Below are 22,922 nucleotides of genomic sequence, written 5' to 3' on the forward strand. Positions count from 1 at the left end.
TAAAATGCACCTTGAATTGCATGTAACATCTGGACCAACAATGGGGGGCGAATCCGGAGCCTCTGCCCCAAGGCAATGGAGCAAGTGGGGTCTGCAGCTCCGCCAGCACCACGGTGCCAGCAGAACCCATCTGCTGCTGACAGTGAGCTCAGCAAAACTGCAGTCACAAACGGAAGGCTGACACAGGTGGGATGGGAGGAAATCAGGAGAGAAACAGACAGGGAGAGACTGGGGAGCCCCCAGGAGCCTCTGAGATGGGACACGTGGGAGGGCGAGGAGGGATCACAACCTTCAGTCCCCACCTGGAGCAGCAGTGCCCCAGGGAATGGCAAATCGCATCAGACAGTGCTGTGCAGTGCTGTGCAGCACCCAGCCGGGAGAGGCTGTGTAGGCAGAGGGCATGAACCCATTGTGGGCAATGGGAGGAATGGCAGAACCCAGCAAAGGGCAGAGCTGCAGCCTGAGCTGCATCGCTGGAGAGGGAAAAAGAGGGCAATTATCACACCACATGGGGACAGAGTCACTGCCAGCTGCAGTCTGCTGAGACCTCAGGTGAGCACAACAGTATGAGGGCTACGTCCATAGAGTGGGCAGGAGAGCAGCACAGCCACAGCTCCAGGGTGAGCTGAGCTCCTGTGCCCAACCCCGGGGCCCACACAGTGCTGGGGTCACCCCCCCATCTCCCAAGGTCACAGGGCAGCAGCTCTCACCTTACCTTTGCTGCAGGGCAGATTCCAGCAGCAGCTGTGGGCTGTATTTTTAGGTATTAATTAGACACTCGGTTAAGGGGATTTGCTTCGGTGAGAGCAGCGGGACCTTTGGGTCTGTCTAGGGTGACACGACCTTACCCGAGGGGACGGGCACGGCAGTGGGCACTGTCCCCAGTGAGTGCTGAGTTCCTGCCTCCCCCGGACAGGGCAGAGGACGCCCGCATTGAGCGCTGCTCCTCCTGGAGCTGCCGAGGAGCTGCATGATGGCAGCTGGTGCAGGGTCTGCACCGGGCAGATGGAGACAGGAGCTGTTTATTCGCACAGAAGCCGTCTGGCTCCCGTTGCCCTGGTAGGTGTTCGCAGCAAATTTCGGTGATGTCTCAAATTCCTCACCCAGAGCTTTCAAAGCTTTTTGTCTCTGGCCAAGCGTGGACTGAATGCGCTCCGGCTCTTCCCAGGGGCTCGCTGGGGAACACACATGAGCGCTCCCGGTGCCAGGGCTGCAGGCAGGAGAGCAGCGAGGGAGAGCGTGGGATGCATCACCGCCCCAGCCCTGACCAGGAACTTCAGTCTAAAACAAAGTTGTGCTCACTTACAGGTGAGGGATGGGAAAGAGGAAAACCAAATGAACACACACGGCTGCCCCGGGTTGTGAGCTGATGGTTAAAGGGCCCTTTGCTGCATGGCTGCAGAGCACTCAGAGCATGCTGGGCACTCTTTGCATGATACTGTTTTGAAAAGACACAGGAATTAATTCACTACGGGCTCTTTTTGGACCCCGCTCATCATTTATTCTCTCACTGAAAGAAAAAACCAAAGTTCTTTTAGATATCATTAAACACGAGGAAAGTTAAGGTAGAGCTTTTTAATATAGATATTTATATATATATTTATATGTATCTACATACACATATATACACAATGATGCATTGAAAAGCCACTGTTTCCTCGGCGAGCACAACATCAGCCTTTACATCATTGCTTTGGAAATGATCAGGACTGGCTGCTGTTGAAATGTGGTGGGCTGTGGGTGAGGACACCAAGAGACACCGCTGGGCACTGCGGGGCCTCCCGCAGGGATCCGCTGCCTTCCTGCATTCTTTCTTGAGGCTCCAAAATAACAGAAGTCAGATATTTTTGCAGAGTGTTATGGAGAAGCTGCCAGGTATTGTTGTGCAAAGGCAAGGTGAGCTCAGGAGAAGATCTGCTTTCATCTCCAATCATAAAATGAAAACCAAAACCCTGGAAAGCCCCGACAGTGTGATGGGATGTGAGCCACAGTGACACCAACAGGGACACCCCCAGACTGTAACCCCCAGCCAACCCAGACATGTGTTTGGGGGCTGAAGGGAGGGGTGGCAGCAGGACTGGCATGGCTCTGTGGGGCTTCCCCTGGAACCCAGCCCCAGTGGTGGTTGGCACCTCTGTGATAATGATGGCTGGTGGGGATAAGACCTGGCTCCTGCCTGCAGGGCTCTGCATCCGCTGCCCACCACTCACTTCACCTGTGTCTTGATGAAGCCAGACTCCCTCATGCTCTCATAATACTCAATAGCCAACGCAAAGTCAAACTCGTCAATGGCTGGCCCATCAATGGCGATCTTCATGAGGTTGGAGAGCCCCTCATCCTTGGTGCAGCGTGACCGGCCGCGCTTCAGCAGCTCCCGGCCCCGGCTGATCTTCTTGGCGAGCACCGAACCCAGCGGTAAGGCCAAGGCAATGGCTGCAAGGACGGCGAAGTCCGGGAAGAGCTCGTGCATCTCAGAGCTGCTGTAGACCAGCTTGACACAGAGGTCCCTGAAGGACAGCTGGCTGAGGCTGAAGACGATCCTCTTGAAGAGGGGGAAGTCGCTCAGGGCCCTCTCACTGACCACCACCTGGGAATATGCCTGAAGGAGGAAGTTCAGCTCGCTGACCCCATAGGTGCCAATGTCCTCCAGAGTCTGGGGGTAGCACTTGGGGTTGAAGATGGCTGAGAAGGAGCTGACGGCCTCCAGGATGCTGCTGGGGAACCTGTCCAGCAGGCTGCCCCGCATGCTCTCCAGGTAGGAGTCCTTCAGGTGCTCAAAGTGCTGCAGGTGCCCAGGGGAGCAGTTGGCCAACTCCACACCCTTGTAGTAGAGCCGGCTCTCACCCTCCTGTTTGCCTTGTGGGTGCTCAGTCATGGCGCTGAGGAACTCCTGCAGGTTCTGGCCACTGGAGCCCTTCTGAGCCTGCAGGGTGGTGGCTGTGGCGGAGACGATGGGCTTCAGGATGGAGAGGTCAAAGTCCTCGATCTGGAAAAAGCGGCTGAGCTTCTGGAAGATGGGGAGGACGTCCAGCAGGATCTTGGTGAAGGCCACAAAATGGAACTTCTTGAGCTCCTGGCAGAGGCCAAGGGCCACGGGTGACCGCTCCGCCTCGCTCTCCAGCAGCAGCACCAGTGTGGGCCATGAGGAGTCGATGGCCTCCACGGCCGGGAAGATGGAAGTCCAGCAGACGGCCCTGGGACTGCCAAGGTCGATCTCACAGAGGTCCAGAACGCTCCACAGCTCCTGCAGCCCACTGCTTTCCCCAATGGGGCTGGAGTAGAGCCTGTAGATGGCGTCTACTGTGGTCTCGTACTTCTGGAGGTACTCAATGCTGAGGCTGCTGTGGGTGGGCAGCAGGGAGCTGCCATGGGACAGGCAATGCATCTCGGTGAGCAGCGGGCAGAGTGAGCTCAGAGCATTGCCTGCCCCGCTCCGCCGCTCAGCCCCCAGCGATGCGCTGTGTGCACTCAGCCAGGTGAGCTTCATGGCCGGGATGCCGAAGGCTCGCAGCACCTCACCCACTTTGCCCGTCACCGTGGTGGCCTCACCAGCCAGCAGCTCAAAGCTGCCCAGGAAGGTGGCCGAGGTCTGCCCACTGCAGGGGGACACGGTGGTGCTGAACACGGCCAGGCTGCGGTGCTCCATTGCGTCCACCGTCTCATCCACCACCAGCCCGACAAATGGCGAGGCCTTGATGCGGTGCCGGTCCTCGTTGTGCAGGACCTTGGCCATCGCTGCCTGAGGCAGTGAAGGGTGTGCAGGGCAGGAGGGAGGGAGAGAGAAATACAAATGGTCTGTAAAGGCACATGGGGGAACCACAGCACCTGCAGCAAAATGAGCTGCACGGCATCCACACTGGGATCTCCCCAAAGGCAATGGGAGCCCCAGCACTGACAGCAGCCATAAGCACATGCTCAGCTCCCACTGGCATCAAAGCACCTGAGTGTGCGCCTTCAAAGCCCAGCGTGGTCCAGAGGAATTGAAGCCCATTTGCTCACAGTTTAAGCTGCTCACTGATTCAGCTGGGGATCTTAAACTCAAGTGCCTAAAAATTCCTCTCAAACCCAGAGTGCAGATATCAGTAAATTCTGCCCTTTTTTAGGAGCCAGAGAAAGTCAGTGGGACATTGTTACTTTCAAACAGCAACTTCAAACTCGTGCCTGAAACCAAGAGTGACTTAGTATCCTTGCCTGGATGACAGCACTCCCCTAACCTGTAGCTTAAAACATGGAGTAACTCCACTGCCTGCAGCCCTTTGGCACAGGAGTTTGGAGAACAGCTTCCTGGTGGGAAGAGCCACGGAAGCATCCCTGCCAACATCACTTACAGACAGGCCGTGCTCCCATGCCCACCACATCGCTCACAACTCACTGGGGTTCATTTGCCCTTTGTTCCATCCAAGTGCACAGCAACAGCACCACGATGGCCACAAGCGCTGAATCACCCTGCAGCAGCAGGTTATGTTACACTGGTGTCCACAGACCTCAGAAGCAATTTCAACGTGATAATGCTGTGCAAGTTGTCTGTACAAATCAACTCCCTGCTGGCAACAGCTTTCTCTTCTCTAATCTGCTGCCTGCCCTCTCCTCTGGCTGCAGCCCAAGCACAGTTCAGCACAGCAGTGCTGCCACAAGCAGCCCCGCATTGCCCACCTTGCTCCCACCCCACATCCTAAGGGCTCCAGACCCTGCCTGCCCCAGGAGTCCACTAAGGCACCAGAACTCCTCTTTTTCAGTTACAGCTCCATCACTTCTGTGCTTTACAGGCAAAACACAGTGAGGAGCAGCAATAAAACTTCACAGCATCCCTGCCTTCCTTCACTCCATTTTACTCACTTGGTGGAAATGCCTCCGCTTTGTGGGGAGGACTCCTTTACGTGTGCAAATGTTGGGAGCTGTGCTCCAGGCTGGGAAATCTAATGAGCAGATTTAGCCAATCTGCAGCCAAGTAGGGTTCCTGCTATATCTAAAGAGCCTGGCAACCTGCCAAGCTTCACTAAAAAAATTAATTTGATTTTAACAGGCATGAAGCACTTGGAAAATTAAGAAAATCCTCTCTGGCCACTCAATCTTTTTGATCACTCAGTTTAAGGCAAAGAAGGAAAATTCCGTGTGTTCCTGTGCTGGCTGAAGTCTGCGCCTTCACCCTCAGTGCTGCCTCGCAGGGACTGCATCTCTCCATGCACACACATGGCCACGAGCCCAGGGTGTCCTCAATGGCCCCATTGCTTTCTGTAGCCTCTCCATCCCCTGCTTTGTCACTGCAGGGAATGGCACTAACTAGATGCCACACTAATAGACGTACATACATATATTTAATATGGAGGCACTGTCTGCAGTCTGCACCAAAAGCAGCGGGGAGCAGCAGAGCTGCCTGGCTCTGTCCCCCACCTGTGGGCAGAACACAGCGAGGAGCACTGCGGACACAGCCCAGCTCCACGAGGAGCACAGGGACCCTGCATGGCCTCGAATGAAGGCTGCTTCCTGCAGTCCCTACTGCAAAAATGTGCTTTTGGTGCTGGCGGGCAGAGCCCTCACCTGCCTCAAACCCTCCCCATGGGATGGAGCACGTGCTTCAGGCTCCTGCTCACGCACACAGCACCCAATGAGCTCAGTGCAGTCTCAGGGTGTGCACAGCTCCCGGTGCAGGCACCAAACCGCCCTGTGAGCACCAGGGGTGTGGGCAGCCCTGAGCACTGGCAGAGATGACCCAGGAGATCCGTGGTTACACACCTGCATGTCCCGGAGGCTGCCGGCGTGGTAGCGCTCGCTGTGCTCGGAGGCGAGCAGAGCTTGGCACAGGTTGAACTTCTGCAGGTCCAGCAGCGAGGAGCACTTCTCATCCAGGATCTCCTCCTTGGCCATCCAATACACGGTGGTGAGGACGGCCACCTTGGCCGGGTTCACCTCCACCTTCAGCACCGAGCTCAGCTCTGTGTGGCCACGGGACTCGAAAGCCACCTGCTCCCTATTGACGGCCAAGGCCTGGCGGTGTGCGCCCGACGTGACGTGCCGCAGCAGCGCGTGGCGCTGGAAGTTGTCCGTGCCCACAGTAAAGGCATTCTCTGCTTTACCGTGTTTGTTCTTCACCAGCGCCTGCCGACACTCCACGCAAAACATGAGTTTCCTCTCATAGTCAAACTCCAGCCAGGTAAACTCCTCCTTCCAGTGCTCATTGAAATAGCGCTTACACTTTTTATTGGAATTGGAAGTTTCCCCGGCCGGCTTTTTCCCTGGAGGCACCATAGTGCTGTGGTGGGGAAACCAAAGGCTGAACCGAGAAGTGCCTTGGAGGAGCAACCTCTACATTTAATTGGGTAAGGAAGGTCTAGTACCACTTTCCTGGTTTGACTGGAGATGAAAGAGACACAAGGGAAAGGGATTAGGGCCCTCACAGCGTGCAGGTTTGATCATTATTCTTGTTGGAGAACCAAAGCGGGGGGGGGGGGGGGAACACACAGACCTTCCATGGTGAGTCATCAGTGCAAGCCACTGATGGCTTGCACTGTCCCTCTGTCCAGCCACGGCCACGCGCTGCACCCACACTCAGCCCAGGAAAAAACTCCCGTGGAAAGAAAAACAAACATCTCTCAGCGACGAGCCCGGGGGCACCGCGCCGTGGGGCAGCGCAGGGGGCGGAGCGGGGGCTGCAGGAGCCGCGGCCGCGCAGCGGGGCAGCAACCCGCAGTTAATGCTGCGCTTCGTCGGGAGGAGGCAGCGCTGGGGCTGTCAGCACCGCACCCCGCTCCTGCATGTGCCGCTGCCCCAGGAGCTTCGGCTACAAGGAAGTTGGGGCAGGGTTTGATCGCCAGCCGAGGTGTTCCCTGCGGTGATGCTCCCGGCCCGGCCGTGCCCTGCGATGCCCGCCGGGTCCGTGCAGAGCTGCTCCGGGTGCCAGCAGAGCCGCATGCAACTCCCCCGGCCCACGGCCCCGCACACCCACCCGCCCTCTATACATACGTACCATGGAGCCGCTGCCATGAGCTTTGAGGCGAGGGGGTGGAAAACTTCCCAAAATTTGTTTTTTAAATAGGAGACAAAAAAATCCAATTAAAAGAAAAATAATAAATGCATCAAAACCCAAATAACGCTCAAAAAAGAAGGCGAAGAAGGCCCCGACCCCAATCCCGGCCGCGGGATGAAGCGGCGCAGCCCCCGCCCCGCCGGGTCCCGTTCGTTGCACGGGGCGGGCGCTGCGCGGCCCCGAGCGCGGCGGCTGCGGGAACAAAGCCCGCGGTCACGGCAGCACGGCAGCAGCCATCTTGCGGCGGGGGCTGCCTGCTCCGCCGACGCTCCGGGAGCCGACGGCGGCAGTGGCCACTAGCGGCGGCGGGGACGGGAAGGCCGCGAGGCGGTGACACGGCGATGGGCTGCGGCCCCGCGGGTGGGGAACGTCGGGTGGGATCCCGTGGGATCGATGGAGCAAAGGGGTGGTGGGTGCGGGGCACCCCAGGGACCCACGGCCGAGGGTCGACATGGGGAGCTGCCAGGGCTGCGCAGAGCAGGGATGCGAGCGGCGGTGCGGGCACGGCAGCCCTCGGGCCCCGCGGGAGGCACCGAGCAGACGTGGGGACGATCCCTTTGCTAACACCACGCTGGAAGCTCCGCTGAGCCCCGTTTTGCTGCCAGCACAGAACCACGGGGCGAGGGGAGCACCCGACCAAACATCTTCCCACCTTCAGCCACGGCTGCAGCTTAAAACACCTCAACTTCTCCCCAAAAAAGGATTTCTGCCACCCTCACTGTCCCCAAACGTGACTCCAAAGAACACGACCCACCAAAGGGCCCCCCCTGTGCCCAGTGCATGGAGGATGCTGAGCAGTGTGACCCGTGGTCCCCACAGAGCGCTGGGATTAGTGCTGCTCTGAGCACAGCTCCACAACCGGGGAGGTAAATTCCTCTCCTCGGGCTCCTCACAGCTCCGGGGCAATTTGTTCCCTCTGTGCCGGGACATTCCTGCCCCCGCCGTGGCTCAGGTTTAATGCTCACAGGAATGGGGTGAAACCAGAGACCCATTTTCCGGGTCTGAAATATGCACTATTTATTTTTGCAGTAATGCAAGAGAGAAAAGAGGACTTAAGGTTTTTAATCAGTTTTTAGGCACAAGGCTGCTGCATCCTCTGCTTTGCGGTGGCCAGAGCCAGCCCTGCTGCAGGCGATGAGCAGCAACCTGTGGGTCGGGCACTGACCTCCCATGGGCCGGACCAGCAGTAATTGTTTTGCCCTTTGGTTTTGCAAAGGGACTGTGGGGGTCAGGAGTCAATCACAATATTTCCATTCCCTCCTATGAAGCAACAGAAGGCCGGATTTGAAGCACTCAGTGCTGTTCTCTCCCCGTGTCGTGCCCAGGCTGGCAGACAGGCGACCCCTCCAGCAGCATCCACCATCTGAAGCACAACAGCCCCACTGCCCATGAGATGGAGCTTCCACCCTCACATTGAGCCCCTCAGAGACAAAACCAAACCAAAGTGCCCAATGAAACCAACCATCAGAGCTGCTGCTGGGCTGTGGGGGGACAGAGCCAGCTCCAGCCCCACGTTTTGTTGCCGTTTCCCCTTTAGCTTTCTTTTCCCCTGCAGCTTTTTCCTTTTCACCTGTAAGGAGCTGAGCAGAAGAAACTGAAAAACCAACTGTATTACTCTGGGAAAATCTTAAATCCCTGAGTCCAGGCGTATGGATGAGATTTTGATTCTCTTCTATGCATTAAGATCTTTAAATTCATCTCTTGGGAATGACTCATGCCTTTGGAGCAGGGCAGAGGAGCTGCTCATGCTCCCAAAGCTGCTAATAGCACTGAGCTCCATCACCCCCGGGAGCCCAGCACCGTGCCTCTGATCCAACCCCAGCACTGCAGGATCACAGGGCAGAGGGCGAGGAGCCCTGCAGCCCCCAGACCCCCCTCAGCAGCACAGCACTGGGATGCAGCCCCCAGGTCCCCCCTCCCCCACATGGCACTGGGATGCTGCCGGGGCAGCAGAGCACTGGGGAGGGTGTGGGGAGCGCTGCAGCAGCGTCCCTCGGCACCCGGAGGTGGTGACAGTTCAATTTAATTTCTGCTGTGCACGGAGGAGGAAGGAAAGCTGCAGAGAAGCCTCAGTCTTGTGTAGGAGCGAGCCATCCCCTGCAAGGGAATCAGTGCTCAGAGCCGTGTCAGCTCAGACAGATGAGAAACATGCCTGCAACCCCAGGGCTGCTCCCTGGCAGGATCCGTGCTCTCCCAGCATCACCACAATGGGCCTGAAGGGTCACAGGGGGAGCAGACACCTCAGCTCAGGCATCCCAGTGTTCCCTGCCGTGTCCCATTCCCATAGCACTCAGGTATGCATGGCCGTGGTCCTCCTGTCAGGGCACTTTTAGCTCTGCTGTGGGCACCAGGACCTCACAGGTGAGCTTGGGTGGGCTGCAGGGCTCTGGAGAGAAGCACAAGAGGCCAGGAAGCAGTGGGAGCCCCTGAGCTGCCCACACAGGGACCCACATCCCGACCTCCACAGCCTCATAGGATGCCGCCTCCTTCCCTCATCACAGCTCCTGCTGCCTGACTCGATCTGGCAGGGAACGAGCCTTGGGGTGAACCCAGCTGACATCCCTGCAGTGTGCAGGAACAGCCCAGACAGGCGCCGTGTCAAAGCTGGTGGAGGGAGAACAGCACTGAGTGCCCCACCACCCTCAGCCCAGGGCTGCAGCGCTCCCACCACCCCCAAACAGATGGAGAAGGGGCTGGGGGTTCCAAATCCAGCTCAGGTGGATGCCCAGAGCCCCAGCTTGGCTCAGCCTTTATTCTGGGCACCGTTCATATCATAAAAATCCCAGCCGAGCCCAATTCATTACAACCAGAGAGCAGCTGACAGAAACAGAAAGAGAGAAGAGATGCTCAAATTGATGCTTCCCCACCATTGCAGTGAAATAACCAATTTGGAACAAATCACGGCCTCCCTTTTCCAGCACCATTCAAACTGCCTCCGAGCAGACACACATTTTTCATCGCGTGGCACTTCCTCTCTGGCAGCGATCATTAAGACTTCTATTAACGAAGCACTCACAGGCAGGGGAGCCCAGTGGCACCCTGCCCCCCCTGTGCTCCAAGTGGGACCAACCCTTCATAGCACTGATGGAGACAAATGGGAGCAGCGGGGTGAGAGCTCAGCGGGGTCAGGGATGTGCCCAGAGCATCAGCAGGAGATGGCAGAGCCCAGGGCAGGGAAGAGCCCTTTGCACCCCAGATATCCTTCCTATCCTTCCCCTTGATGAAGGTCAGAGCCCTCCCCTCCTTTTTCTGCTCGCAGCGTTGTTCTGTAGCAGCCCCAGAACGGGCTGTCGTGTCACTGCTGACAGCTGCAGAAGTGCATAACTCTCCTCCTCTAAGTCTGCCCCGGGGCGAGCCTTGGTCATAGGCAATGTTTGGAAGCAGACGCACTCCTGTCATTGTTTTTTAATTAGATTTTTATTTCCTACCGCTTGGATTTCATTGTAATTTCCGCCACTCCTACCCAGGCTGTGCTAATTCGGCCACTTCGGAGAAGAGTGGGAACAGGCAGCCCACGTGGCCCAGCACCCGGCTCCACAAAAGGGAAAAAAAGCGACCTGCGAGCAGCTCAGCCCCTGCACTAATTACAGCTTTGGGGACATCGGAGGTGCAGGAATGGGCCATCAAAGCGCCGGCGCTGGCACAGCGCACTGCGGGCTGCAGGAGCAGCACCTGCACGGGAACTTCCACCAGTTCACATTGGCCTGAAACGCTCCCAGCAGCCCAGTCCTCCAAGTGGGGTGTGGGAACGGCTACAAGCAGGGTTTAATTCCTTTTGGTTTTTTTTTAAAGAGAGCTCTTAGTGTGGGATGCAGCAGTTCTCCCTGCACAAACAGCTCTGGGGGGGGGTGGGGGGGGGGGCTTTGCCCAGCAGGATTCAGGAGGAGGAAGCCCAGCTGAGCAGCAGCAGCAGATGTTTTCCCCAGGAGATTTCTGAGTGAACCCCTTGGAATAAAGCAACTGCTGATGGGAGAATTCACCCACAACACCCTCAGGAGAAGCAAAGTTCCACCATCTGATGGGGAGAGCCCAGCACACAAAGTGCCCCTTTTTGTGCCACAGACGCACCTGGATCAGCTCCCTTCCACCAAACCCCACCATGACGGCAGAGCAGCACCCAGTGCCCACTGCTGGAGCTGGGGCTCCCAAGGAGAGACAACACCTCAGGGAGAGCCAAGAGACCCTGCAATACCCTCAGACCGCGGTGCTCATGGCCTCGGGAGCAGCTGTGTGTTTGTCCCCATGGCTAGAGCTCCCAGAGCCAGGAGAGCTGCAGGCGTGTGACAAACGCAAGGAGAGCAGGGATGGGAAAAGCAGGAGGGCAGAATCCTGATTCAAAACTCAGCTTGTGCATAAAAAGAAAATAAAGAGCCGTGTTTATGGCTTCAAATGTCAGCAGTCACCTGAGGCAGAGAGCGCATTTGCACCCTGACTGGTCTCAGCACACTGGGAGCTGCCATGGCTTCAGAACACAACTTATCTTTGCTCAACACATGGAAATTCGGGGCATTGTGGAGCTTTTGCTCATCCTGAGGTGCTTCAACATGGGGGTGGGAGCACCCCACGCTCACCCCCCAGCAGCCATCGCCAACACACACCTCTCACACCCATTGGGGGGCCCAATGGACACAGAGCTGCTGGGGGGGCTCCTTCCCTGCCTCTGCCACGGGGGTGCTCTGCAAACATACCCAGATGCTATGGAGGAAGGAAGGAGGAAAAACCACGTCAAATGAAATGCCCTACTATGGGAATGCGTACGGTCTGCGTGCGTCCCTCTGTCTCTGCTGCATTTCAGAGATTAAAATTAAAGCTTTTGTGGCTTTACAACGTTTCCTACATACTTGAAACCACGCGGCTGAAAACAAGCTTGGCTTTTTCTTCCCTTGCCCTCTTCTCTTCCCCCCTAATAACCTGCTTTGCCCAAGAACTGATATTCCAGACCCACACCCCGAGCACTGCAGGATCACAGGGCAAGGCAGCGCATGGAGAAAGGACTGATTCAAACTATTAGAAAAATTAATGACCCGGCTGAGACAACTGACGGGCAGAGCCGTGGATCTCAGCAGCCCCGCGGCCGAGTGCTGCCAGGTGCGCCGGGTCCAGAACTTCTGCCCTCAGAACTGCCCAGCCCCCGCCGAGCTCACGCCTTGTGCACAAACACACACACACACACACGTGTATATTAACCCAGGAACACGCGTGCCTGGAGCAGGGCAGCATGGACACGGCTCTGGGACCCTCACACTGGTGGTAATGACAGACCCCAAATCACCACCCACGAATCTGTCACGGATCGGGTGCGAGAGCAAAAGCGCCGCACTTCACCCATCGCCACAGCTCGGCAACAGCCAGCCAACAACCAACAGAAAGCCACAATCCGCGCAGAGCCCTGAGAGCTTCGAGGCGCGTTCCCTGCTCCCCCCACCCAGCCCCAACCCCAGGAAGGCACCGAGGGTGAGACGGGGCTGAACGCCCAGCAGCCAGCGCTGACCCCGCGCACGGCAAGGACAAAGCACAGCCGTGCCAGCCCCAATCTGCTCCTTCCTCTTTTTCGCAGCACTGGGAAAAATCAATAAGATGCAGAGAATCCAACTCAGCTTGAATCCCACAAGTAATTAGGATTAGCAGGCTGAGAGCTGGAGAAACAAGGCTGCGTGTGTGCTGGGGCAGGGGAGGGACGGGGCTGTGGGTGTACGGCACAGCGCTCGGATGCTTCAAAGGAAAGAACGGCTCTTCAATGGCGTTTCGGGCAGGATGGAAACGGGGAACAACGAGGATCTGATTCGCTTTGAAAGAAGAAAACGTAACGATGGCGATTATGGGCGTCAAAGCCCCAGTGGGAGCAGGAGAGGGCAAAGAAAGGGCCCCACAGGTGAAGAGCTCAGCGCTCAGCCTCACACCTCTGAACCGCCGTGCCCGAAATTCCACCTATTTCTGCAGCTCTCCCAGCATGAAATAATCCGCGTCAGTTTTTCACTACTGGGAGTTGAGCCTGTGGTCAAAACGGCAAAGGGGGAAAAAAAGACAATCCGTTCCCCACGATCTCAGCAGAGCAATACAGAAATAACATGTAAAAAAAGCAAACACCGACGTACACCGCGACTTCCCTCCATCTGCTCAGGTAGCACCTCCAAAGGCGGTGCCGGCACAGGGCTCCGATCCCCCCCGCACGGACGGACCCACCGGCCCCGCAGCGCGCACCTGGCCGAGCCCGGAGCGACCCGCAGCGCTGCCGGGGCCGCGTACAACGCACCCTCCGCTCCCCCCCCCCCACCAACCGCACGGAGCCCCGCACCGCTCCCACCCGCTGCCACGCGGAGCGACAGGAGCGCGATGCCGCGGGGAGCGGAGCCGCGTCGTACCCACCTAAAAGCATTTTGGATCCGCGTCTTTCTTGCCGCTCCCTCCCTGCGCTGCTTCTCGCGGGGGCCGCGCTCTGAGCCTCGCACCCCGCGGAGCTCCGCGCCCACCGCCCCGCCCGGCCGCAGCTTCTGCCGGGGAGGACCCGACCCAGGGACGGGATTCGCTCGGAACCGGGTGGGAGGGAGCGCAGGAGCCGCGCCGCGGTGCCCCTCTCCCCGCTGCTCCTCCTCCCCTTCCCCGGAGCTAAGCACAAGTGCTCTTTTCTTTCCAAGCCTGGCTCAGAGTAAACTCTAGGGCTGCCAAAGCAAAGAAACTTGGAGCGGAGACGAGGATCCTGCAACCACTCGGCTGCGCGCCCCCAGACGCGCTTCTCCTCGCCCCCTCCGAGTGCCCGGGACCGCCCCCCCGCAGACACTGCAATGGGGAAGGGGACGGGGTGCAGCCGTGCTCGTCCGCTTGGGGAGGGGGTGACGGCCGCGGCAGCCCCGGCTGGGAGCCCCCAGAACCTCCCAACCCCTGGGGGCAGCACGGCTGCGGTGCACGGGCTGAGCAGAGCAGCTCCCTGCAGCAGGAGCCCCTCGTGCCCAGAGGCCGACCACGTCCTTCATGTGTCCACACACATTCCAGGTTTAGACCCCAAGCAGCTCCTGCAGGCCCAGGGGTCACACCAGGCTCACCCCACGCCACCTCTCACCCCTTTTCATCACTCCAAAGAGCCGCCCAGGCCCCCACCCTGCCCAGCACGGCACCACTGAGCCACAGCTCCCAGCCACACCTGGGCCCAAGCTCCTTTTTACACCCAATTCCCCTTTTAAAGGAAAAATTAAAGGCAATGCTGCGTGGGAGGCAGTGTGGTGGGGCTGGCACTGGGGGCTTCCCCAGCTGCTGCATCCCACGCTCCGCATGAACCCCACAGCTTTGTGGTTCCCCACCCCATTTCTATCAGCAAAGTTGGGGCACAGTGAGCACTGCCTGGGCTGAGCTCAGCCTCAGCAGCTGCTTGGGAGGAGATCTGCACGACCTGATTGCACAGTGCCTTTTAAAGGGAGAAACGATGAAAAAGCTGCTTGTGAAAAGAAGAAAGCAATCTTGTCAGCCCCCGTGCAGCCCAGGGATGAAAGGAAGGAGAGAACTGGGAGGAATTTAAATACTTTCTTCATGCAGACAATTCAAAGCTTCGGGCAGAAGCGTGTCTCCTTCAGGTATGAGCAGAGCAGGAGCATAAACAGCAAAACACTCCAACTCCGAGGTGCTGCTGCCCCAGTGGGCGCTTTTGGGGCAGGTTCTGATGTTTTGGTGCTGCAGCATCACACCGGGCACAGGGTATTGCTTTCAGGGTCATTAGCAGCAGTAAGTTTAGCCGGGCACTCGCTAATCTGGAATTGACAGCTGGGTCCGGAGCACCCGCTGCCAACTCCCAGCAGGCTATTTAAACCTGATATTAATTTGTTTAATGTCAGCAGCAGTTTGGCATTACTGCCAGCGAGCATTAGGCAGAGGGAACACGGAGGTGTAAAGACCACGAGGACGGGGCTGACACCCGATGGGGGGGAGCTCGGGGTCACCTGCTGAGCGGTGCCCGGTGCCCTGCAGCCCAGCCCCAGAGTTCTGCCCGGTGATGTGACCAATGACCAACACTCTGCTCGGCGCTGAGCTCAGCCCAGCACACAGGGAGGACTGGGACAGAATTACTGTAGCAAGAAATGAAGGGGTGGGAGAGAAATGCAGCGTGGGCCGGTGCGGTGCTTTATGGCTGAGCCTCTGCAGCCAGCTGGAGGAGATGCTAATTGCAGGTACTGATTACAGACCACTGCTATTAACGCCCCCTGCCCTCCCCTGCCCAGCTGCAGCTGGTGGCTGAAATTCCCCCACACGCAGCCGTGGGTCCGGCCTGCATAGTTTGCTATATTTGTATGGGGCAGTGACACGCGTCCTTCCACCAGGTCCCCAACCTGCTCTGCCCAGTGCTGGAACCCAGCAGAGCACAGTGTGGAGCTGCTCCTTCCCCAACAAGCAGCTGCTGTGGGACGGGGGTGCCTGGGGCTTCACAGTGTCTGCAGAAGGCCAAATAGCGTCAGTGCCCCAAATAAAAGCAGTACCAACAGGCATTGCTGTGCCAGGTGCTGCACCTTCTGGTGCAGACTGTTGGCCAAATTCTAGGCCCCAGTTGCAGAGCGTGAGGAGGAAGGAGTGGAGATGGAAGTGAGGGTTTCTTTGCAAAGATGTGGGGCTGCCTACATCACTGCACCTGCTGTAACCCCCACAGCATCCTCCCCTCCCAGTGGCCGTTTGTAGGGTGAGGGGAATTCTCCTGGCTCCAAGAATCTGGAACAAAGGTGCTCCTCCACTGCTCTCCAGTTTGGGCAGTGGTGGCCCTGGTGGCCCTGGTGTCAGCAGGCTCTGGGTGAGGACAGGCTCCTGGAACTGGTACAAAGGGGTTATGCTGAACCCTACTGCACTCAGCATCACTGCCTGCTGCACGAGCAGGACCAGAAGTTTGCAGTCTCCCAAAGCAGCCCAGCAACACCAACCCCATCCAGCAAAGAGCTTCTAAATAAATCAGAAAGGAGACAGAGGGATAAAGCACCAGCAGGAAGCTTCCCCCAGGACTGACGGGGCTTCCTGGCTGGCTTTGTTCTTGAGGATTTAGGGTATAATTTGGGGGTGAAAGACGCCAGATAGGATCAGCAGCGATACACCTGGAGGACCCGTATCGTTTTTCCTTCTGCTCTGTAATTTGAGTGCAGCCATAAGTGGAGTGGCTCAGGCGTGCAGTGAGCAGCGGTGGGTACAGGAGGGCAGCGCTGACCTTCCTGCTCCAGCCCCGGGGGGAGATCACAGATTTGAAGGGCTGAGTTCCCCCGGAGGGTTCCACACAAAGAGGAGGAGGTTTGTTGCCACTCAGAACCATAGAGGTTGTTTTTAAAGCCGGGATCCCTTGATCCTTTAATGAAATAAGTCATTAATTTAGGTTTTTAAATGAATTCTTCCTGGGGATTTGTGCGTGCACTCATCCAAACAAAGGGCAAAGTGGTGCCGCTTTCTGCAGTGGAGCCATGGCCAGGATCAGTGTGGGACCTCCACCGCAGTGCTGATACTTTCCCCATAGAGCGTCTCCTTGTGCTGCCCGTGCCCACAGCACACACCTGGGCTGAGCTGTTCTCTGCTGCTTTCATCTGCACCGTGTCAGGAGCAGACGACAACATCACCCTTCCATTAATCCCAGCTCCCAGGAGAAGTCTCAGCAATCGAAACACTCCATTCATGCTCTTTTTGTTGCAGTACAAGGCATTAAATCATTATTTTCCTCCCCATTTTAGTAAGGATCCACCTAAAAAAAAAATGAAAGAGGTGCTCTCAAAATGTTCTCCCTGTACCCATAGGACTGTACCAGCTGCCCAGGCAGCACTGCAGGAAGCAGAGCAGTGGCTCCCCATGTCCTCTGCCATCAAACTGGGCCCCACGCAGCGCCACCCAAACAGGGACAGAGATGGGCACCCACACAGAGCTGTGGGTTTGGTCCTCTCTGCCCTGAGCCCTGAGTTAATTCTCTCCTTTCAAAGTGAGATGCCTAATTACAGAGGTATCCAGGACAGGGCTGCAAATAGGTGGAGAAACAGATGACCTAAAACTATTTAATTGCTTGGAGCAGGCACGGAAATTACACCTGAAGGGTTTCAGAGACTGTGTCATATTTTCCCTTTGATTTAGGAGGAGAGGGACCCTCCCCCCACCCGCTGCAGACTGGGACTGTCCCTGCAGGAGCAGCTCCTGAGCAGCACAGCCCCAAGCAGAGCTAAGAGAGCACTTGGCCCAAATCCCCCCTGCCTTCAGGCCTCCAGCCTTGCCAAGACTCATGGTGATGCTCTGGGTGCACTGGAGCTGTGTGCAAGTCTTGTAACTGAGAGCAAGGTGGGGAGAACAAGGGAGAACAAGCTAACAGTGCCCCGAAACACCCGCAGTGCTCAGCGGGGCAGTGAGTCCATGGCAGCCCCAGAACCACAGCACAGACCTCGAGTAGCAGCTGACCCTGCGCCTTGTGCCCAGCCCTGTGGGGCTGCAGTGAGCGGGGCAGTGTGGCAGTGCCCTGCTGTGCTTTGGGCTGCTGCAGTTCCCTCTGATTGCCCCAATCCTGATTTCTCCCCCTGCACACGCAGCATCTCACAGGAAGGAGAGATGACCCCGGGAAAATGACACAGAGCGTGACGAGGGGAGATCATCTCTTCATAGAAAATGGTCTATTGCTTACGACTTACTGTCTGGGAACATAAACCAGCTCGAGCAGCCGGCCCTAAATCACACTGACAGCTTCACGCTACCCACAAGTCTGTGCTCGCACAGATCCTGCTCCATCCTACCCACCTCTCCCCAGCATTGCTCTTGGTTTCATCACAGCTGTGTGTGCCCTTCACTCCTGCAGAGCAATGCACAGAGCAATGCAGTGCCCACCGTGTTCCCATACATCAGCTGTGCTGTGGGCTCACTGCAGCCATTGCTGTTCTCCACCCAGAACAAACCCCACGATTCCCTCTTGCAGGTCTGCTGAGCTCCATGGAAAACCAAATTGCTCCGTGGCTGCTTGTTCCAACTGCACCTGATCCAACCTCTCATTAAGCTCACGTGTGACACATCCCTGAGATAAGGGGCCATAAAACACTTTTGTCGCAACTCAATAGCAAACAAAATGGAGGAAAATTACAGCAAAATCCAATATGAAGAACAGTGGACTCCCACGATACGATGCTGAGGGGAGAAGCTGAGGGCAGTGAGTGGGGCTGTGTGTGTTTGCCTTCACTGCGTTCACAGGAGCTCAAGTTGTGAGCTCTGTTTGTGTTGTGCCACCAATGGGCACAGTGCAGCCACAGCCAAACATCAGAGATCCTTCCATGTGCTGGGGGGCCCCGAGGGAAGGTTGCATGGAGTGAAGAAATACATAACATAAGATATATACATAAGCATATTGTATATACGTGTATATATATGTACACACATGGAGGCTTGGGAGAAGCAGGAGTGCCCTTCCCGTTGCCCAGCAGAGGCGGAGCAGAGCCTGCCATGCCCTGATATCTGCAGCTAATCCCATCAGCTGACGTTACCATCACGGACGCACTGGGCCATGCCAGGCAGCGCGCTGCGAGCACATCTCAGGGGCCAGCTGTACCCTTTGCTCTCCCTGCCAAATTTCTCCTAAAAGACCCCAAAGGAAAAGGCAGCGAAGCACCGCGGGAACTCAGGGGGAGGACAGAGGAGCCGACCATCCCCCTCTGCTTTGGGATGTAGAGCAGCAGCCACTGCCCCCAGTCAGAGCACGTCAGGGCCCTGCTTTCCAGATGGAGATGAGGAGGGCTCTCTGAACCCAGCTACCAGCAGGATTATCCCAGCCCAGCAAAAAGCACAGCTCTGAGCCAGCCCTATCCGCTCAGTGCAAAAGCTGCAGGGAACCTTCATTCGCTGGCTCCCAACATCTTCCTTCACACCAGAACTGACACCAGACAAACCAACTTCACCCATCCAGCACTGCCCTCACCCCACCCAGGGCTCCTCCCCACGGTGCAGCACTATGTCAGTACTGGTTCACCCAGCTCAGCTCTGTGATCTGGAGTCACTGCCCGGGGTCTGCCTGCTCTCAGTGCATAGGCAGCACATTGAGCCTCCTGCACGACCCCAAACCCAGCACCACACTGTGCAGCATCACCAATCTGCCACCCCAGCCCCCTCGGCTGACCCCAACCTCCCCATGTCCCCCCAGCGGCCGTTCCCTCTGCTGCAGAGCTGGAGCGATGCTGAAGCTGTCACAGCGATTTCTCTGCGCATCTCAAACCCTTCTGCTCTGCAAACACACGCGGACAGACATGGCAGCAGCTAATTGAGGAAACCTGAATTCTTTTGCTTTGTAAGGAAAAGTTATTTTGGTGTTGCGCTGCTGAGGCAGGTAGAAAAGCACCCAAGGGAGCTGCAACGACAGCCCTGGAGTGAAGGTTTGGGGCTTTGGGGCACACAGTGGCATTCAGTGTCAGCAGCCACAGCCAGACCCTTGGGCTGGCCCAGCCCTGCCTGCCCTGCACAGAAGCACATTGTGCAGCCTGAAGATGCTTGGGTGGGGAGATGCATCTCTATGCAGCACCAACATTGACAGGGTCTGCTCCTTTTGGGTAGCAGTGACAGCAAACAGAGCTAATTCGGACACCTCTGACAGTCCCAGGCAGTAATTAAAGCACTCGTGACCCACTTGGGTTTGAGTTGGCATCTGCAACATGAAAGCATCCTTCATCTGTGGGCATCCAACACCCAATTGCTGCCTGCTCAGCAGTTCAACATGAGACAACAGAACAGCAATGCGCTCTGTTGGAAAATGCCCAGTGAACAATAATTTGTTTTTAAGTCGGGGGTCTTTCTGGCATAGAGCAAATAAATTGCAATAACACTGATTACTGCATCTGTCTGCCAGCCACGCTCCTCCCCAGCTCTGCTCCACGCTCTGTGAGTGATTACAGCCTTTGCAGGAAGAGCTGCTCAGTGCCGGGGGGAGCAGCGCATCTCGCAGCGCCACTGAGTGCTGCCTTTGATGTAGCTGCGGATGTCAGCACGAGACGGAGATTCCAGCTCAGAGGAATATTCTGTCTTTGTCTAACTCAATTATATCACTTAATGCAGCGCCTTTAATCACCGGCCCCTCCCCCTGAGCTGCTCCAGCTCCGGCACATCAGCCTGCCCTCTGCTCAGTGTGTGCCGGGACACTGCAGGGACATTGCAGGGCAGGATGGCACCAGACATGCTGACAGGCAACGAGGGGATCTGAGCATCACATCAGTTCGGTCCCAGCCCCAGTCTGTCATTCGCAGCCACACGCTCTCACAGGCTCTGGGAGGTTGGGAGAGGTTGCCAATGACAAAGCTGGAAGTGACATTTCTAAACAGCAGCGTGGAGGAGAAGGTCAGCTCCAGATGAGTGGGCTGCAGCACAGAGCCCTGCTGGGGACAGCAGTGGGATGGGATGGAGCAAGGAGCAGATGCTGCTGTGACCCCCCTGCATGAGCGAGTGGCAGCCCTGCATGAGCACTTGGGGCTTCACCTGGCATGCCAAGGGCAGCACGCAGTGGGATTCCTTGGCTCGGCAGGAACGTGCCAATGGCATCCACCCACCGAGCCGTAACCGGGCCCAGGGCACAGCCTGGAAGCTGCAGGCTGGAATTTATGAGCTCCGCTCCCATTAACATAGCAGGCAATATTTCCATCTGTCAGTTAATGATGATAAACAGAACAGCTCCTTTGCATATCCCGGGCCTTGCTCAAACAAAACCACCACCGGGGAGCACAGGATTTGGCACACAGATGACAGCTGCCATGATAGGAATTTATGGCTCCAGCCTGCACAGTCTTTAGCAAGAGCAGGAACAAGAATCTCTGTGGGCTCCTCCCCAGGGTCTGCACCACATTCAGACCCTCACCCACAGCCATGCCCAGCACTGCACCGCACTGTGCATCCTTCTGGCCCATCTGTGAGCCAGCCACGAGTGACACATTTTGCCCCAGAGCCCACTGCTTGCTGGTTTGTGTTTGCAAAAGCTTCGTATGTTTATTTGCCAACAGCTTAAATGTTATTAAACAAACACTGCCTGGCAGCAAAATAGGACTGGTGACTTCTTATTGCTCTTCAGAACAACATCTCCTAGAGGGGCAACACCACATGAGCAACAGAACCACAGCAGGGAGCAACCATGAGACGTGGCGTTACAGGAGATCAGCACTCCCATCCTCTCAGCACAGCCTCACTCCAGGTAAAGGCACCAGTCAGCCACTGAAGTGCCCCTTGGTTTGCTGTTTAATACACCCAAACCCTCAGATGCAGTCAACCCTTATTGCAGGGTGACATTTATTGGCACATTTTACTGCTCTCATGCAGGAAAAAACCTGCAGTAATCAGCTGTGGAGAGAGCAGGTCAGGTGAATGCCAGCAGATGGCAATGAGTCCTTGCAGACTCCCATCCTATATGCAAGGTGCACCAGGCCTGGTGGTACAGCACTGCTCATCCCTGTGCCACTGCAGGGTCTGAGGACAGTCACAGCACGGCCCCTCCTTGTGCACAGGAACAACCCCACAGAAATAATGACAAATATCATCCAACAAAACCATGCTCCTGGGATGCGCCCAGCAGCAGCCAGCACGATGGTCAGCACACGTCTGTGCATCCATCCATCCTACAGAGCCAAGCAAAGCCAACAAGGACAGCAGTGACGATGGGGTCAGAAAGTCCCCATAGCTCAGAGATGGCAGCAAGAGGCACCAAGGACACAACGCAGCATCCCCGAGCTGCACCCATAGAGCAGCCAGCCCTGGGCAGCACCAGCCCAGCTCCTACCTTGGGCTGCCGGCATCTTGCCCTTGTTGAGCTGCTTGAGGCGCTTCTGGTGGGACTTGCCGTTGTAGTGGATCTGCGCCTGCGCGGCTGAGTTCAGCTGGATGTTGCAGACCTCGCAGAGTGTGAACGACTGGTGCTTCTTCTCCCTCTTCATGCGCTGCTCAGGAGGGCCGGGCGGGCAGCTGGTCACCTCCACCAGCTGCAAACTGTTCTCAGGGCTGTTGGATGGGCTCAGGGGTCGCTTCATGCCTGTGGGGAGGAAGGACAGACCCACCATCAGGACGGACGGACCAGGATGGACCAGGTGAGGTGGAGAAACACAGCCCACATCTGCTAAAACCTCTCTTGTTTGCTTCCAGACAGTGCCGTAGATGGACCAAAGGCAGAGCTGGATGAAACCAGCTCAATACAGCCAACAAACTCAGCTGGGGGGGCTGCGTGCTGTCCCACAGCCCACCCTCCCTTCAGGCACTGTTCCCTCAAGCACTTTCTTGCCCGCATCAAATAGGTGCCTGTCCCAAGTGAACGGCATCTACACGCATCAGCAGCTCGAGCCCTGCGCAGGGACAGCACAGGGAGGAGCTTCTCGTGGAGCCGGGGGTCACTGGGGACAGCCCTCGGCTGCGCCCTACAGATGCGCCGTCCCCGCTGCCTGGGCTCCAAGAGAAGACCTTGAGGTGGGAACCGCTGGGACACCCAGAGCTGAGCCCTGGGGACATGAAGGTCACCCGAGCCCTGGGATCCCGTTACCGCAGGGAGCCGGCAGCTGCCCATGCCGAGCACACACAGGCACGCAGCCCCGGCGCCGACACCCGGGGGCCACCTGCAGGGACAGGGGTGCGGGGGGCGACGAGACGAGCCCCAAAGTCACATTGCGCAGTGATGTGCGGTATGACGGCAGACGCGGCGGACTCGCGTGGCACACGGACCGGGCCGCAGAGCCGTGCAGCTTCAGCCCGCAGCCTCACGATGGCGCGGCCGCTCTGCTCTTCTTTTCACCTCTGGTGTGGTCGAAAGTGATGGAAAACGAGCGAGGTGAGGGAGGCAACACGCAGCTGGACGGGTCCGTTCCTCTGCCCGTCCCGTAGCGGTGCGTGGCTGCACCGTCCTTCCTCCCCTCCTCGGGGACAGAGTCTGGAAACAACCCCAAACTCGGACCCTCCGGTCACCTCGGGT

At 57.3% G+C, this 22,922-nt stretch overlaps 2 protein-coding genes across 11 annotated transcripts in view; both read right to left on the bottom strand.

Annotated features, from left to right (window-relative positions):
• The window catches only part of ZNF385C (zinc finger protein 385C), a 48,761-nt gene that overhangs the window by 12,404 nt on the left and 13,435 nt on the right, over positions 1–22,922 (bottom strand). For 4 of the 7 annotated variants that reach the window (XM_085532625.1, XM_015885644.3, XM_015885645.3 and 1 more), the window contains exon 2: positions 21,747–21,995. In XM_085532625.1, coding sequence (XP_085388751.1) covers positions 21,747–21,995 — 249 coding nt within the window. Of the gene's footprint in view, positions 1–6,964; positions 7,101–13,390; positions 13,775–21,746; positions 21,996–22,922 lie in introns of those variants that run through there. The other 3 variants (XM_085532627.1, XM_015885646.3, XM_085532628.1) reach the window with 3 other exon arrangements.
• On the bottom strand, positions 1,561–21,886 carry CUNH17orf113 (chromosome unknown C17orf113 homolog). 4 transcript variants are annotated; one of them, XM_015885639.3, is made up of 4 exons: positions 6,965–7,085; positions 6,464–6,562; positions 5,734–6,351; positions 1,561–3,739 (listed from the first exon to the last, which is right to left on the bottom strand). In XM_015885639.3, the coding sequence occupies exons 3-4, from the start codon at positions 6,244–6,246 to the stop codon at positions 2,207–2,209; spliced, it is 2,046 nt and encodes a 681-aa protein (XP_015741125.2). In that variant the 5' UTR covers positions 6,247–6,351; positions 6,464–6,562; positions 6,965–7,085; the 3' UTR covers positions 1,561–2,206. The 4 variants fall into 4 exon arrangements, with proteins under 4 accessions (XP_015741125.2, XP_085388747.1, XP_015741126.2 ...); XM_085532621.1 differs by lacking the exons at positions 6,464–6,562; positions 6,965–7,085 and adding an exon at positions 21,747–21,886; XM_015885640.3 differs by lacking the exon at positions 6,464–6,562 and having other exon boundaries at positions 6,965–7,104.

Source organism: Coturnix japonica, unplaced genomic scaffold (genome assembly GCF_054131305.1).
Source record: "Coturnix japonica strain WE unplaced genomic scaffold, WE-NBRP24 Scf049, whole genome shotgun sequence".
Taxonomy (NCBI): domain Eukaryota; kingdom Metazoa; phylum Chordata; class Aves; order Galliformes; family Phasianidae; genus Coturnix; species Coturnix japonica.

Coding starts and splice junctions, on each gene's coding strand:
- CUNH17orf113 (XM_085532621.1), bottom strand. CDS start 6,246: ATGGTGCCTCCAGGGAAAAAGCCGGCCGGGGAAACTTCCAATTCCAAT. Junction 3,740..5,733: donor GCAGCCTCCGGGACATGCAG/GTGTGTAACCAC, acceptor TCACTGCCTCAG/GCAGCGATGGCCAAGGTCCT.